The sequence below is a fragment of the Cervus canadensis genome, chromosome 28, assembly GCF_019320065.1.
Source record: "Cervus canadensis isolate Bull #8, Minnesota chromosome 28, ASM1932006v1, whole genome shotgun sequence".
NCBI lineage: Eukaryota > Metazoa > Chordata > Mammalia > Artiodactyla > Cervidae > Cervus > Cervus canadensis.
The window spans coordinates 40,700,841-40,716,457 of NC_057413.1; the positions used below are offsets into that span (position 1 = coordinate 40,700,841).

A 15,617-nucleotide genomic window follows, 5' to 3' on the forward strand; every position below is an offset into this window, starting at 1 on the left:
TCTGTAGGTGTGCGTGCAAACCTGCGTCGCACAGCCCTCGTCGCGTGCGAACGCGGGGGCGCACCCTGGCTCCCCCGCGCTTTCCGCCGGTAGACAGGACTAGCCGGAGCCCGGTGCTGTTTGGTCTGGAGCCGAGCGGGGCTTGCATTGATCCATTGATTGTGCGCGGTCTGCGCCTGACCTCCCTGCTCCCGGGGAAGCCGTCTCCATGGAGACCGGGCCCGCTCCCCCAGCGCCGGATTGTAAATTCCTGCAGGCAGCGGCCCGGCAGCCTGGGGAGGGGGCCGCCGCGCCCGGGCGCGCAGGGGGAGCGGCCGCCGCGCCGAGGCCCCATTTGAAAGAAAAAAGGGCACGGAAAACGAGGTGGAGGAGGAGGAGGAGGGGGGGGGAGGAGGAAGAAAACGAAAAGGAGCGAGGAGAGGAGGAGAAAGAGGAGGAGGAGGAGAGAGGCGAAGAAAAAGAGACGGAGCCCGAGAGACGGAGAAAGAGCGAGAGAGGAAGAAAGAGAGGCAGAAAGGGCGTGTTTCTGGCGCTGCGTTTCTCCTCCCCTTTCCCAGGTCCCTCGCCCGGGCTCTGCGCGCTCTCCGCGGCAGCTCTCTCCCGGCGGAGCTGGGAATTGGGTGGGATTGTACGGAGCAGCCCCGCCGCCGCCGCTAGCGGAGCCGGCCTTGGAGAGGGCGGGGGCTCCCCTCCGTCAGCGGCGCCGGGCGCCCCCAGCCCCGTCGCACCCTCCTCCGCCTCGCTCTCCCGGGCATCGCGCCGGGAGAAGCCGGCAGCATTGGTAGCCTCCCGCCGAGGGCGCCGCTGTCCGCGCCCCGCGCCCACAGACCCCGGTCCGGCCCTGGCCGGGCGCCCCCGCCCCTCTGCCCTTCGGCTCGCGGGGGCCCGGCCCGCTTCCGCCCTCCCTGGGCTGCGAGACCGACCCCGGCCGCCCGGCCGCCGGTAGCTCCAGCCATGGGCTCGGGGCGCGTGCCCGGGCTCTGCCTGCTCGTCCTGCTGGTCCACGCCCGCGCCGCCCAGCACAGCAAAGCCGTGCAAGGTAAGGAAGGAGGGGCGCGCGGCCGCGGGGCCGCCGGGGCTTCAGGGTCCGAGGGCGGGGGCGCGATTTCCACGGGGCAGGGCAGGTGCTGGGAAGCGTGCTCCTGTCAGGACCGGGCACCGTGCGCCCACCCTCCTCGGTGGGGGACCTGACCTCTGGGCACCAAGCCCCGGGCGAAAGGCTGGAGGAGACAGGGGCAGCACGGATGAGTGAGAAGTTTGGGGAGCCCCACGCGCCTCCAAATGCTGCCCGACTTCACTGCCACCCCAGCATCTTCCAAAGACTTCCTGCCTTCCAAAAGTATGAGAGAGAATCTTCTCTTCTCCCAAACATTGCCAGAAACTTAAGTTTTGGCCTGGAGAGACTGAAAGAATGAAAACTTTTTCAGCCATGCCATACATTTCTTCCGCTTGCCCCCAATTCTCCTCAAAGTTAGACAGAAATTTTGTAGTTGTCTTATCAGAAAAAAATGTTAAGGAAAAATAGGATCTTTTATGGAAAACTAAAAAAAAAAAGAAAAGAAAGAAATCAACTTGTCTCCCTCTTGTTGGAAGAGGGCTGAAGAAGTGAAGAAAATTTCTGTGATTCTGGCTCCCGGCAAGAATGTCGCATTTCTGCCTCTTTGGGGGAAATCTTTTTCGTCTTGCATGGCTTTCATTTCTTATCATAATATTTATTTATTAAGGCCTTGGGTTTCCAATTCCATTTAAATCCAGGTCAGAATTGCATTAAAATAACAAAGTAAAATTCCAGGCTGGGGAGCTCTGACAGATCCCTCTAGGAATTAGGGAGAGAGAGAGAGGGAGGCCCTCCCACCCCCATCTCTGACCCCAGGCTCCTTGCCTGGTCAGTCCCAAGGCTGTGCTGGGAGAACCAGGCTGGTGGGCTACAGTTCTCTTGGGGACAGCCTCCCCTCCCCCTTGACCTCCTGCTGCACCCTTCCCCCATTGAGTCCTCACCCAGGAAGAGATTTATATGGACAAAAAAAAAAAAAAAATTCCTCCTAGCAAAGCTTCACTCAGGAGGATATGATTCTGCCTATTGTCCTAGGGGCTCCGTGAAGCCGGGCTGGGGTGTGGAGGTGGCTGGGCCAGAAGGGGAAGTTGAACTTGGGAGTTGGGGAGGCCTGGGTCTCTGGCAGTCAGGTTGCGGCATCCTGGAGCCTGAGCACTTGGCTCTTAGGCTGCTCTGTGTCCTGGATGGACTCCTGCTCTGCTAAAAGGAAGGCGCTGTATCACTGCACTCTCTTCTCCCCAAGCACTGCCTCTTCAACTACCCCCTTCCTCCTCGAACCTGTTCTTTAACAGAAGCACAAGAGACCCTCTGCTGTCAAACACCAGACCCCATCCCTACCCCTTCCAACCCCAAACTACCTCTTCCCTGGTCCTGGTTCCACACCGCCCACTACCACCGCCACCCCCGGCCTGGGAGCAGCCCTCCTTCCACTGTGGATTTGCTTGTGTTTTCATAAACAAAGCTGGCTTTTGTAGTGCATGCTGACTTACTCATAGCATGGAATTAGCTTGGGAGTTTAGTCTGAAGGAAGGAACAGATTTTGAGAGACAAGATAAGGGCCTCTTTCAAGTTGGAGCCAGTGTCTGTAGTGGCCTCGTGAGACTGGAGCCAAGACGTGGAGCAAGCAGTATCCTCCAGGGGGTTCTTGGGGCAGATGGAGAGTCTGAGAAGGGACAGGTGCCCTCAAGCCAAGGCTTTCAAGCCTGGGAGATCAACTATCCTTCAGGGACAGAGGGACATAGAATCTCTCCGGAGCACTTTAGGGCTCCCTCTTTCATTTCATCCTGCTGCTTCTGCTACTGCTGTGGGAAACACAGAGTGGAGACCCCTGCCCTCAAGGAACTTCCAGACTCTAGTGTTGCCCCCTGCTGAGCTCACACTCGGGCCTCACTTGATCTGTCTGGGCTGCAGTTAGCTTGGCATCTTCCCTCCTTTTGACCCCAGAGTCTAGCTGGGCATAAATTCCAAGCCAGTCACCTTTAACCCTACTATTCAGGACATTTGTCAACCTGGTCTACTAGAGTTGCCTAACGACAGGTTTGCTGGGTTTGTGGGACATCTTTGGTCCCAGATCTGCATGCTAGTGTTGCAGAAAGGATGGTTAATGAGCGGGCAGGGCAGCCTTACCCATAGGCAGAGCTGTGGCCATCCCTGGCCCTCAAACATACCTCCAAGATCTTACCAGTGCCAGAAGGTGTGCCTTGAATGCCACATGCTTTCAAATGAAGCTCTAGAGGGTCTTTAAAATACAAATAACCTTGGCAAGTATCTTGTCAAGAGTTACTATAGCACTGGGGATATCTGGGCCTCTGTCTCTATTCTTGAGAGATTCACCAGAGGGAGAACCAAAGTGGTGTGGACTGGAGAGGAGGGGAGGGACACAGAAGGGAGCCCTGAGTGTGCAGGTGAACGTGTGTGTGCGTGCGTGCATGCGTGTGAGGTCTACCACGATTACCCACAGGTGACATACTTGGGTGTATGTGTCTGTTGTCACTTCCTTGCTAAGCATGTATATAGATGTTTTAGTGTCTTTGAGAGCTGGTATGGACGAGTGGCTGGGTAAGCTTCTGTGACTAGGAATGAGTGAGCATGAGGGTACATGGTTTTGAGTGTTTTTCAAGTGCCTGTCTGTGTATTTTAAAGTAGACAGACTGGATAACCAGGATAATTGTTAACTTAAAAGCATTAATTTGCTTTGCCTTTTTTTTTTTTTTTTTTAAGGGGGATGGTGTGCAGCAGTGGTTAAAAAAGACCTAATCCTTGCACGGGGCTCAGGTTACAGCTGAATGAAAAGGTCTCCTGGGGAAGACTTGTCCCCAGGGTGGCAGGGCGCGCCAGCCTGGACATTTAGTTTACCTGGTTGTTTTCTCTCCTCATTAGGGACAGAATTTTGATAAGGTCGTATTTTAGAGCTCCCAGGTAACAGCGTAGCTGGGACTGGGAGCGCGTATCCGGCAGCACACAGTGTCTCCCTGTCTCGGTGCGTCTCTCCGAGTCTCTGTCTGGCTGTAAGTGTGTCTCTCTCTTGCTTCCCCCCACCCCTCTCTTCCTCTTTAATGTGGCTGTTTCCTCTCCTCCCTGCTTCCCTGGGCTCCTGTGGCTGGCTCTTACAGTGAGGGGACTGTTCCTCCTAGCCCCTCCCTCCAAAATACAAAATGAAAACTATAACCGTGTCAGCGGGTGAGGGTGGCCCTGTGGGCCGCTGGCTGTTGCCGTGCCCCAGCCAGGCCACGCGGGGGAGAAAAAGGGAGAGTCAGCCCCAACCCTTGGAGCCTGATCATCCCTTTAAGCCTGACCCCCACCCCTCATTTTTCCAGAGGGTGGAGAAGGGGGGTGGACTGCTTAGAAATTCCTCAGGAATCCCTTTGACCTCTCTTCTCTCAGTGACATGTCCCCTAGGGGGATGGGGAAAGCTCACAGCCAGGGGAGAACTTTTCCCCTTCCTACCTCTCATCTCCCGAGTCTCTGCTGGGTGGGGTGAGAGAGAGGGGACAGGAAGACACAGGAGCCAGAATCACTACAGGCAGAGAAAAAGTTATCAGCAACCCCTCAGTGAGATTGTTTCCTGAAACCTTCAGCAATCTGAGAGCATGAGAACCGGTTTGAGATGTGAATAGCTGGGACCTGTTGTAAAAGGAGCCAGCTCTGGGTGTGAGTTTGAGAATGTGTGGTGTGCACTCACTAGGGTGTGTGAGCTTGCGTGTGCATGACCCAGGGTGTGTGTGTGCGTGTGTGTGCATGTGTGCGCAGTGCTCCGGTGAGAGGAAAAAGGAAGCAGGCAATGTGCATTTTGTTTTCATTGGAGAAGTGAAGAAGTGGAATGGCTTGGTCCCGTGCCTTGAACTGGGTGTGGGGGAAGGGAGCAGATGGCTTCAGACCCTCCTGTGAAGACGGAGGTGAAGAGTTGCTGCCTGAACGCACCCCAGGCCCTGCCCCGGGCACGGTCCCCTCGTGTTGGGGTGTGGGCCCCTGTTGACGGCCCATACCCCTAGCACATGACCGCTAATAAGAAAGAGTCCCTGTCAGGGCTGGAAACTGCGGAGCTGCTCTGAGGCTGGCAGTGCCCGCAAGAGGCCCAGACCTGGGGACAGCTTCTTCGGGCTCAGCTATTAGACAGGAGTCTGGAAACAGAGGGACTGCCGATCCTTGCGGGGGGAAGTGATATAGCTGCCAACCCAGAGGTGTTTGAGGGGTGGGGGAGCTGGTTGCCTGTGCCGAGAGGGAACGTGGACCCTCCGCTTGCCCCCTTTGGCCCCTCTGTCACCAGACTGCGCATTCTGTTCGTTTCATGCCCACGTACTGCCAGCCCTGCCAGGCAGGGGGTGGGGACTATGGCAGGTACCAGTGGATTTAGGTAAATGCAGAGCCCGGGAATTGGGCCCTTTGAGGAAATAACTGAAATTCTCCTCCTCACTTATAAAATGGACGAGAGTATTAGTAGGGTCCTTTTCATCTCTGAGATTATGCATCTCTTCAAAATCCTTCCTGCTGGGGGGAGGGGGGGGAAGAAATCCTTCCTGCTGAAGGTAAAAGATACTATAGCAAGCCCCTGTCCTGCAGGGGGGCCTCCCCAGGCTCCTTTCCTGAATCTCATGCCATTTTCTCCCCGAGTCCTGCTTCACGGTTCCCTGCCAAGTCTACGTCCTCCGGCCCAGTTTCCCGGGGCCCCATGTACCTGCTAGTTCCTACTGTGTCCTTAAGTGGGGGTATTTCCCTTGGAAACAGCCCCTGCAGCACAAACGTGCGCTTCTATGTGTGTAAATGTGTGTGTATCCAACAGCATTGAGAAGTAGAGCTGAAATGCTTCTGTTCTGGGAACTGAAGACTAGCCGGGCCAGGCCCCACGGCCCCAGTCCTGGGTCCCACACCCTGGATTCTCAGTTCCGAGATGAGCCCTCTCTGCACTCCTCCAGCCTACATATCTCCCCTTTTTGGGCCGCGGCGCTGCTCTGTAGTTGCCATTGGGTTTGCGTTTTGGCTCTGCAGGTGGACAGACGCCCCTGAAACAGGGTACGATGGCCCTCACTCTTACCTGTGCTTTCCCTGTGGCTGAAACCAGGGCCCTAGAGAACTGTGGGGTTTGGGTTTCAGAGCCCCAGGCCAGGGGCTGTCTGCATCTGGTCAGCAATGGCAACAAGCTGAGGACAGACCTGGGCAGGAGGTGCTGGGCTGGCGAGGAGATCCAAAATAAGGAAACAGATCTGAGGGATCCCTGGAAGAAGGTGGAGTGTCAGGATATGTGGGCTTGGGCGGGGAGGAGGAAGAAGCGGGGTGCTTAAAGCATAGACCCTGGGGAGCAGGTTTACAGAGAGGACGTTTTTACAAGTTTCTAATTATATTTATTTGGAGTTTTCCTCTGGCGGTTTGAAGCTGTTAACAGCAGGAACCTGTATCCCTGGTGTTTGTTTTTGTTTCTAACCAGCTGCTTGGCCCAGTCTAGTGAGTCCGAGTGCAGGAGACACCTGCCCACGGCCGCGCCGCCCGCCCCTCCTCACGGCAACGCCGTCTGTGCCCACCACGGTGCAGCCAGTGCCCTCCCTGCCCACACCCAGCCCTGCCCTCCTCCCAGCTGCCCCCGTGCCCAAAGCTGGGAAGGACCTGCATGCCTACTGCTGACTTCCCCCTAGGAGCATCCTAGTAATAGTTCCAGGCCATTCCATGGTTCTGGAGTGGATGCTTGCTTCATACTGAACCAAGTGCTGAGCTGGAGTGGGTGGTGGGGGAGGCCTCAGTGACAGCTAAGGCATGCATCTCTCCCTCATGTGTTTATAAAAGGCAGTGTGCAGTGAGACGACACCAGACTGGGGGCCAGAAAACCGGGGTTTTCTGACACTGGCTGTTTTCTCTTCCCCAAGATATCATCTCTGGGCTTGTTTCTCATCTAGTCAGTGACAGACAGGACTGTTTGAGGATCACATGAAATGACCTAAGTGAAAGGCCTTTACCGGAATTAAACATCATCTGACATCATCGTTTATCTTGTTATTTTCCACATCAATTTGGAGAGATAAGACTGATCATCACGAAACAGGGACTCTGCCCGCTGCTTGACTCCCTCTCCAGTGTTCTGTTCTTTCCTCTCCACTCCCACTCCCCTCCACTCTACCCATCCTCTAAAGACCTCTGACTCAGGGTGGTGGGCTTAGCCCACACTGAAAGGGAGAAAATTCTTGTCCATCTTGGGGCATATTCAAATAAGCAAGGAGCTGGGCTGGGGATCAGGTAGGACCTGTCAGGCTCAGCCCTGCACCTCTCCAGTTGCCAAACACCAACTGCTTTCCCTGGCTCTTCAGTTGAGCAGGCTAAGCTTGGATAAGAGGGAAATGTACTTTTTAAAAAGAAGAAAGTGCTCTGTACTCTCTGCCCGTGGGGTCATCTGTGTGGTTTCTGGGCTCTTTCCAGGCCTCCTCACCCCTGCCTGGACTTTGTCCAGGCTGAGGATGGGCCCAGAATCCAGCTGCGGTCACATCCCAGTTCCAAATTGGGAAGACGGCCTGATAAGCCAGAGCTGGGGAGCCAGGCTTGCCCAGATTCCCTAGCTGATCTAGAGGTGGAGCAGATGTGCACACGTCGCAGGTTAGGGTACCATGGGCAATACCTGGGCTCATTCTACTCTGAATGTTGCTTGGGCATCGAGGCAACATGGAGGAGAGGGTAAGAGAACTGACAGGGAGTGGCAATGGAACCGTGGCCCCTGGTACCCTGTCATCGGGTGTTAGCACGGAGGCTAGGGAACATCCATCTAACTAGGATGCACTGAAGAGATGTTTGAGAAGCCCCAGGTAACATCTGAAAACCCTGAGGTCCTGTGAATTCTGTAGGATTCCCCAGAAATCCTATCTTAAATTTGCCGGTCCCGAGCTCTTCTTACCTCAGCACAGCCAAATAGATGCCTTTAAGTGGGTATCTTCCCTTCTCTGAGTTTCCTGTCTTCCTACCCTTAACTTAGGACTAAATTCCTTGGGATTGTCTTCTACCCAGAACAGCTATAGGGTTGCAGAAGAGTAAAGAAATGAATTTTTTCTCTACAGAAACATAGAAAAGATGCTAAAATATAGAGCTCAGTCACTCACCCACAACCCATTCTTCTATCCATCCATCTACACACCTGTTTAGCAAATATTCACTAAGTGCTTTCACTATATTAGTCTGTCTTGTTCACTGCTGAACGCCCAGCGCCTAGCGCAGTGCTTGGCATGTTGCAAATGCTGTTTGTTGAATTGTTGCATGAATGTGCTCAGCTCTGTTCTAGCTGCAGTACAGGTTTCAGAGATTCAGAAGCCATGGCCTCAGGGAGCTCACTGCTTCCTTTGGAAGATAATACACAGAAACCAAAAGTTAAATAATGGTATATGGAGTATATAAGAGGTATCTGTACAAGACCGTGACTGGTCAGATGAGAGAAGCTGACAGTAAAATCTCCAGAGTGAAGAGAAAGGATAAACTAGAGAAGGCTACCACAGTCAAAGGCAGCTTCCCAGCAGGGGCACCTGCACTGGTCCTCAGTGATAAGTGAGGTTCGAAGGCATCTCAGGAGAGGAAAATAGAGGGATGAGGCAGACCCGGCACACATCTTGGGCTATCCTGGCTGGGCAGGAAGGATGCCACAGCCATGTGAGCACGTGAGGGCATCAAGCAAGCTGCTCTGGACCTTCTCACTGGGCCCAGCAAACGTATCCACAACTGCCCCCAGCCCCTCTGAGTTTAGTAAGGTAACCACGGTAGTAACCTAAAGGTGGAGGAGACTCTACCTACAGGCATCTGCTTATCTGCAGCCTGCATTCCTGCCCATTTCGGTGGTGGTTATTCCAGAGCTGGACCTTGGCAAAATTTTGAAGTAGACAAAGTGTTTCCTTGAGGGGTCTTCCTGCTTGCCTTTTAGGGTACACATCCCCACCCTCAGAAGGGAATCTTAGGGCTGCCTGTGTCATAATACTTCATGTTTTCTAGTCCTTTCTAACCCTTGTATTCCCTGCCTCATCCCATCCCTCCTCCCTACATTTATCAGAATTTATGGAATGCTCTGCTAGGTGCTGAAGCAAATCCAGAAGAGACGTCGGATGGTGCAGGGAGAAGCTGCTGCCGTGACAGACCTGTGCGTTCGTGCCGGGAGAGGGTGGCAGGGAGGTCTTGGCTCTGTAGTGTCTCTGCAGCCGCCACTTTCCCCTAATTGAGCATGTGAGCCAGCCCGGTGCCTGAAGCTGGGGTAAGGGCACCAAAGAAGTGCCTTTACAAAGGACTGTGGAGGGCAGCTTTGTGCTTCCCAACTGGCCTCTCACCCACTTCGCCCTGCTCCCGAACCAGCACAGGCGGAGCAGGCAGTGACGCAGATGCCCCCAAGGATATGTCTCCCCAGATTCCCTGTTCTATCACGTGTGCCCCTGGGGCTGCATCTCCCCACACCAGGCCTCTAATGGGGCTTTGATAAGGGGACTGGGGGAGAGGACAGGGAATCAGAAAGGATACTGTGGGGAAGGTTGGAGAGAAGGAATAAAAATAACAAGCCTTTACTGAGCACTTACTGTATGCCTGCACTGCAGTACTAAGTACTTGCCAGGTATTAACTCATTTGATGTTCCTGGTGGCCCCATGACCAGGTGCTATATCATTATTCCCATCTACAGAGGAAGGAGCAGGTAAGCTCAGAGGCTGGCCCAGGACCACACAGACATGCAGCTGGCATCTGAACAGACACAGCCTCACTCCAGAACCCCTTTTCTCAAATACTCTGTCGTGTTGTTGTCCCTGGTCTCTTGCTGGCTTGGGCAAATAGTCTATCACATTATCTGAGTTGAGAAAGGAAGACAGACAGCAGTCCAGCCTCACCCTGGAGATCCCGATGCAGCTGGTCTAAGAGAGTGACCACATTTTTAAAAGGGGAACCCCAGGGTGCAGCCACTGGTCTAAACCAATCCCCACCCAACAGCACCCTCTGGTTTGTCAGGCCAGCTCATAAACCCCTGCACCCTGAGAGAATGAACTAAGATGAGACTGTGCCCATGCGTGCTGAAGGGATCCCTACAGGACAGGTTGTGAGTGGGCAGATTGGGGGGGGAGAGTAGGGAGCGTTGAAAGAATGGGCTGGCAAATGGAGACACTGGATATGATTTGGGGCTGTATTTCAGAACTCTGTTTTAGGATTGTTCTGCTGCAAAATATTCCTTCCAAATAGTTGAAGGGTCCCTTCCTCAGTCAGTAGCCAGTCAAGTGAGGAGAGGTGAACACACCACCAAGATGACTTGGAAGCGCTAGCAGAGCAAGTCAGTGGTAGCTGCAGTGAGCCGAGGCAAACCCAGTCTCCTCAGACCGGGGACTCACTGAGAATAGGGCTTACGAGGAAGAGCTTTTGGGAAGACAATTTTTGAGCTGGGTTTGGAAAGTTGGGAACAGTGCGTCTACAAGAAAAAAGAAAGGACTGCATCTCAAATGCAAAAAATGAGAAGTGCAAATGTGTGGGAAGGAACTGAAGGGTTTGGTGTTGCAGAGGGCAAGTATCATGTGCCGAGAATGGGTGGGGGTGGGTTAGATGGCAGGAAAAGCCCAACTGCCCGAAGGGTCTAAAGGCTCGTCCAGGAGGCCCGGGTTTGCTGCAGTCAGCATCAGGATCCACTCTAGTACCTGCAAGCACTGAATCAGCAGCAGAGGAGAGAACCAGGAGCAGACGTGGACTGTTGTAAAGCCCCAGATGATTCAGAGACAGGCGGATATCCCTAAGATGGCCCCAGAGGAGGAGCTTCCTGATGAGTTTCCAAGGTGCCCTGCGGGCTGCTGGGGAAGGGATGGAGAAGCACACGAGGGGCTCAAAGCAGGGTAACAGGATGGTTTTTAGTCACTGGGATTGCCCTGTGCTCTGCTCCTGCCTCTGAGACTCACAAGGGTTACCAGAGTAGAGAGGGGACCTGACAAGAACATCTCAAACTTTGGATTCCAAGATTGGAATTAGTTGTTAAAAGATATTTTCTCCACCGTGGGGGCACATGCAAATAAATGTGGGGACAGAGAATAAGGACTTGGACCTCAGAGTGCCTTGTCTTTCTTCATGCATCTAACTACACTTGAAATTTCCTTTCCCCTCTAACACTTACCCAGCTTCCAAAACTCAAACTTGAGTCCCACTCCAAAGAGTTTTTTTGGCCTACTTAGGCCCAGGGTATTTCTCATTCAGAACTCCTAGAGATGAATAAGGTTCCAATAGAACCTCCTGTGCTGTTGGAAACGTTCCATACCTGTGCTGTCCACTATGGTAGCCTTTAGCCACATATAGCTATTGAGCATTTAGCCTGGGGCCGAACTTTAAATTAATTTAGATTTAAAATACCCCCAATGTACCTAGTGGCTACTATCTGAGACAGCATAGTCTTAGAGCATCTATTGTCTGAACCAATGATTTTATACTTATCATCTCAAGCTTCCATGTATTAGGAACCTAATATTTACTAAATACTTTATTAGGTACTTTACACAAATTATCTCATCAACTGTTCATAGCCTCTCATGAGAAGGCAGCCCTACATTAAAGATGAAGAAATAAGAGAATCGGAAAACCCTTCCTACTGAGTGGCAGGGCTGAATTTGAATTTGGGACTGAACTAATTCCAGAACTTAGGCTCTTTCTACAACAGAGTGTTTCTTAGTACCACTTTCTCTTCATCAGTTGGACAGACTGATTCTCCATGCAGCCTCTTACTGTCTAAAGAGGTCCCTTTTGCCCTCTCCCATGAACTAGAATTCTGTGCCCCCCTCCTCTCCATCCATTGACTTTGGGGTAACTTCCTAGGGTAGACCAGCAGGCAGACACCATCACTGCAGAGCCTGAGGGAGGTGAAGAATAAATAAATGTGAATTACAGCAATTAAGTCACTGGGCGTGGTGGGCTGTGCAGAGGGGTCAAAGAGAGTTGGAGGGTAGAGTGCAGAGCTGAACAGAAGCCCAGAAGACTTGAGGCAGGTGTTTGAGAGCACTCTTCCAAATTTCAGTTCTCTTCTTAGCCCTAGGAAGCCTCAGTCCTGCCCCTGAAGTACTTGAAATAAAAGATAACAGATAACTGTTTCAAGCTAGGACTCATGGGTGTCTATACATTGGAGCAATTACTGGTCCATTCATTCATTCAGTAAAAAATATATCAGGCACCTTAAGGATTTAGATTCAGTAGGTCAGCAATCGAGCCTTAGAACCTGCATTTTAACAAAAGCTAAGCAATTCTGTGGCCCACAGATCACACTTGGAAGTTATGATCATTTTCTGCAAGTAAAAGAAAAAAAAATTTTTTCTTGCAGGTTGCTACACTATCCTGGGTTTTCCCAGTTCACAGCTGGAAGTGGTCTCTTCCTCTTCTGATCTTCTCTATAGTGGAGATTCTCAAGCCTGGCTGCATATAGACTCACCTAGGTAGCTTTAGAAGCCTACTGATGACCACGTTTCGGCCCAGACCAGCTGACCAGCATTTCTGGGGGTGGCACTTGGGCATCTCCTAGGAGAGCTGACTCTGATGTGCAGCCCCTTTCCTTATTCTAATGCCCTCGTGGCACTCAAACATATCCTGCTTCGCGTTACTCATGTGTTTCTCCTCTTGGCTGGGCTGAGTCATCTCTGAACCGCTACAGCCTTTAGTTATAAAGCATTTTGGCTGAAACATTTCCCCCTATTTCAGTTCAGCTTTATGGGCATCATAACATTGCCCCAGAAGCTGCAGTCTTTGCCCAAAGGTGATAAATTATTCTCTCTCCTGTGTCCTTTCTGAACATCGTCCAGGTCTTGGGTGGCCCCTTCTTCAGCATAGCTCTGTGAGGAGCACCTCGTGTCAGAGCAAGGTGTACCTGGGGTTAGATGAAAGCACTCAGGGTGGCGGGATGGATGGGCCTGGATGAGTCAGCTGGAGAGCTGCAAAGACTGCACTTATCAGGCTTCGGGTTGCTGGTGCCAGCCCCTGCCAGCTCCTAGTCCCTCTGCTGCTGACAGCACAGGGGCCTCGGCAAATCTTCCGGGATGGAGCTTCTCTCCTTTAAAGATTCTTGGCGCCATGGTGGGCAAGTGGGAGCAGGCCTGGTCTCAAACAACTGTGAGGCAGAGGAAGATTCCTCAGATGCCCCGTCTCCCTTTCTTCCTCCTTTAATTACCAGCAGTCACTGGACACTGCCACTTGCCCAGAGGCCACTGTCCTCATGCCTTTCTCTGCCCCTCCCTTTAAGCCTGCTTCTCAGAAAGGTAAACTAATTCACCCTAGGTTGAAAGTTTCTAATCAAGTTAAGTGTGCTACCTACCCAGTCCAAGGGTTTTTTGTTTGTTTTTAAACCAAAGAGGAGTGTTTCAAATGATGGAATTTCAGTTGTCATTATGGATTAAGTATTTTTGAGGGGAGTGGGGGTTCTTTCTGAATTCCTGAAATTACAGGGTCAGCCCACTCTGAAATCAGAGAGGTGTGGGAGGCCACATGCTTCTGGAGGGGTTGCTGTCTATTGTAGAGGAGAGGGGATTTTGCCCCAAGGAACCACCTTCAAGATACCCCTTGGAAGGCACCGAGAGGGTCTCACGTGTCCCTTCTGCCCCTGCCAGATGTGGACGAGTGTGTGGAAGGGACCGACAACTGCCACATCGACGCCATCTGCCAGAACACCCCACGGTCGTACAAGTGCATCTGCAAGTCTGGCTACACGGGGGATGGTAAACACTGCAAAGGTGAGGCTGGGAGGGTACCTGGAGAAGGGGGAGCTGCCAGAGGGGGAAGCCGTGCCCCCGCTCTCTGTTGGCCACGCCGTGCATGAAGCCCTGCACTCCCTGCTGGCGTGGGGACGGGGCTAGAGGAAAGCAACTCCTTCCCAGAGAGGGTATCGTTTTCTAATTTGCACAAAGACACCATATATACACGCTCAGGCCCGGGTGGGAACAGTTCACAGCCATACAACCTGACTGGGTGAGGGGATCAGGATCACGGGACTAAGGCCTCAGGTTCCCTGCTATTGGAACCTCTGTCTTTAGACCCTTACGCCATGCCCAAAGAGAATGAGAACAGACAATTTACCCTAGGGCAAGTTCATACTATAAACAAACACATCTCCTCATAATTAAAGCAATGCAAATTAAAGCAGTCTTGAGATGTTATTTTAAATTTATGACCTTCTGTGTTGGTTAAGACTTCAATAGACAAGGTATACTCATTAATTCCTGGTGACATTATAAATTGAAAAGTGATTTTGTCATACCTAGCAGGAATCTTGAAGTCATTTATACCCTCCAACCCAGGAATTTCATATTTAGGAACTTATTCAAAGGAAATTCAAAGAAACAATATACAAGAGATGTTTTTCATGCATTTATGAGAGCAAAATAAATGGAAGGAATCTAACAATAGAAAAAAGGGATTAATAAGTTATGATGTAGCAACATAATGGAATATTTTGCAACCATGTCCAGTGATAATTGGAAAGATCTGATGGAAATGTAAAAATGTTTATGACTGAAGTTTAGATGAAAATAGCTAAATGCAAAATAGTTTGTAGGCTATGAAAGTAACTATGGAAACAGAGATACATACAAGCACACACACACACACACACAGAGGTTTTATATTTTTTAAAAAAACACCATAAAGCTGAGCCCAGGGCACGCAGGTGGGTCCAGCTGCCTCAACTATTTGCCCACAGATGTGGATGAGTGTGAACGGGAGGATAATGCAGGTTGTGTGCACGACTGTGTCAACATCCCTGGCAATTACCGATGCACCTGCTATGACGGATTCCACCTGGCACATGATGGACACAACTGTCTGGGTGAGCGAGGGTTGAAGGGATGTGGGCAGGGGATGTCTTGTGGAGAAGGAGATGTTTTCAGCATTTCCCATTCTCAGGCACTACAGGAAAAGTAAACGAAAAGCTGCATTCCTACAAAATAGAAAACAAGGTCAGCCTCCCCTTTGAGACAAGATGCTGAGGATGAAAAAATCCTTCTGAATGAAAAACATTAAAGAGATGCTGCTTCAAAGTGTTCTCAGGGGAAGGGCCAGGAGATGACAATAGTGGGCTTAGTCACAGCGGGTGGAGCATGGTGGGAAGGTGGTTTGGCTCCAGACAGACCCTGGCTCTGCTGCTTGCTCGCCGTGCAGACTTGGGCAACAGGGGTGGTAATAACCACCCAGAGGGCTGCAGTGTGATGACACAATGTGTGTAAAGAGCCCTGTACCATCCTTAGGACATGCAAAGTGCTCAGAAAACAGGAGGAATAATGATGGTGATGATGCTTCCCTAACCTTAGGGTTAGGGTTCAAAGTCTTATTAACCTTTAGCTTTTAGGGGAACCCTGTATAAGTCATCCATGCCCTGGGCCTCAGTTTCTCCACTGCAAATTGTAGGAAAGAACTTGGCTAGAGTCACAAAATCACAAGGTTGGACTAGAAGGGAGCAAACAGAAGGGCGGAATGTAGGACAGGGTCAGATAGGAAGGCAGGGATGGGGAGAAGTCAGGGGCGTAGGAGATGGGACGCGAACAAGGCAAACCAGGGACGCCTCCGTGGCTTTTCCTCCCCAGGTGCACTCCTCAGGCAGGAGCCTGCTAGGTCTGGGCCCCTCTT

At 51.9% G+C, this 15,617-nt stretch overlaps 1 protein-coding gene and 1 long non-coding RNA gene across 12 annotated transcripts in view; one reads left to right on the forward strand and one right to left on the reverse strand.

Moving 5' to 3' along the window:
* LOC122429075 overlaps window positions 1-15,617 on the reverse strand; it is a 57,658-nt gene that overhangs the window by 12,991 nt on the left and 29,050 nt on the right. For 2 of the 7 annotated variants that reach the window (XR_006265920.1, XR_006265915.1), the window contains one exon: window positions 14,131-14,931. The exons of the other annotated variants lie outside the window; for them this stretch is intronic. This is a non-coding gene — a long non-coding RNA (uncharacterized LOC122429075). Of the gene's footprint in view, window positions 1-14,130; window positions 14,932-15,617 lie in introns of those variants that run through there. 7 annotated transcript variants of the gene reach the window in all.
* The window catches only part of SCUBE3 (signal peptide, CUB domain and EGF like domain containing 3), a 35,834-nt gene continuing 20,712 nt past the window's right edge, over window positions 496-15,617 (forward strand). The window contains exons 1-3 of one of the 5 annotated variants that reach the window (XM_043449207.1): window positions 496-1,039; window positions 13,607-13,729; window positions 14,695-14,820. In XM_043449207.1, coding sequence (XP_043305142.1) covers window positions 955-1,039; window positions 13,607-13,729; window positions 14,695-14,820 — 334 coding nt within the window. In that variant the 5' untranslated portion in view covers window positions 496-954. The remainder of the gene's footprint in view (window positions 1,040-13,606; window positions 13,730-14,694; window positions 14,821-15,617) is intronic. The other 4 variants (XM_043449205.1, XM_043449206.1, XM_043449204.1 and 1 more) reach the window with 4 other exon arrangements.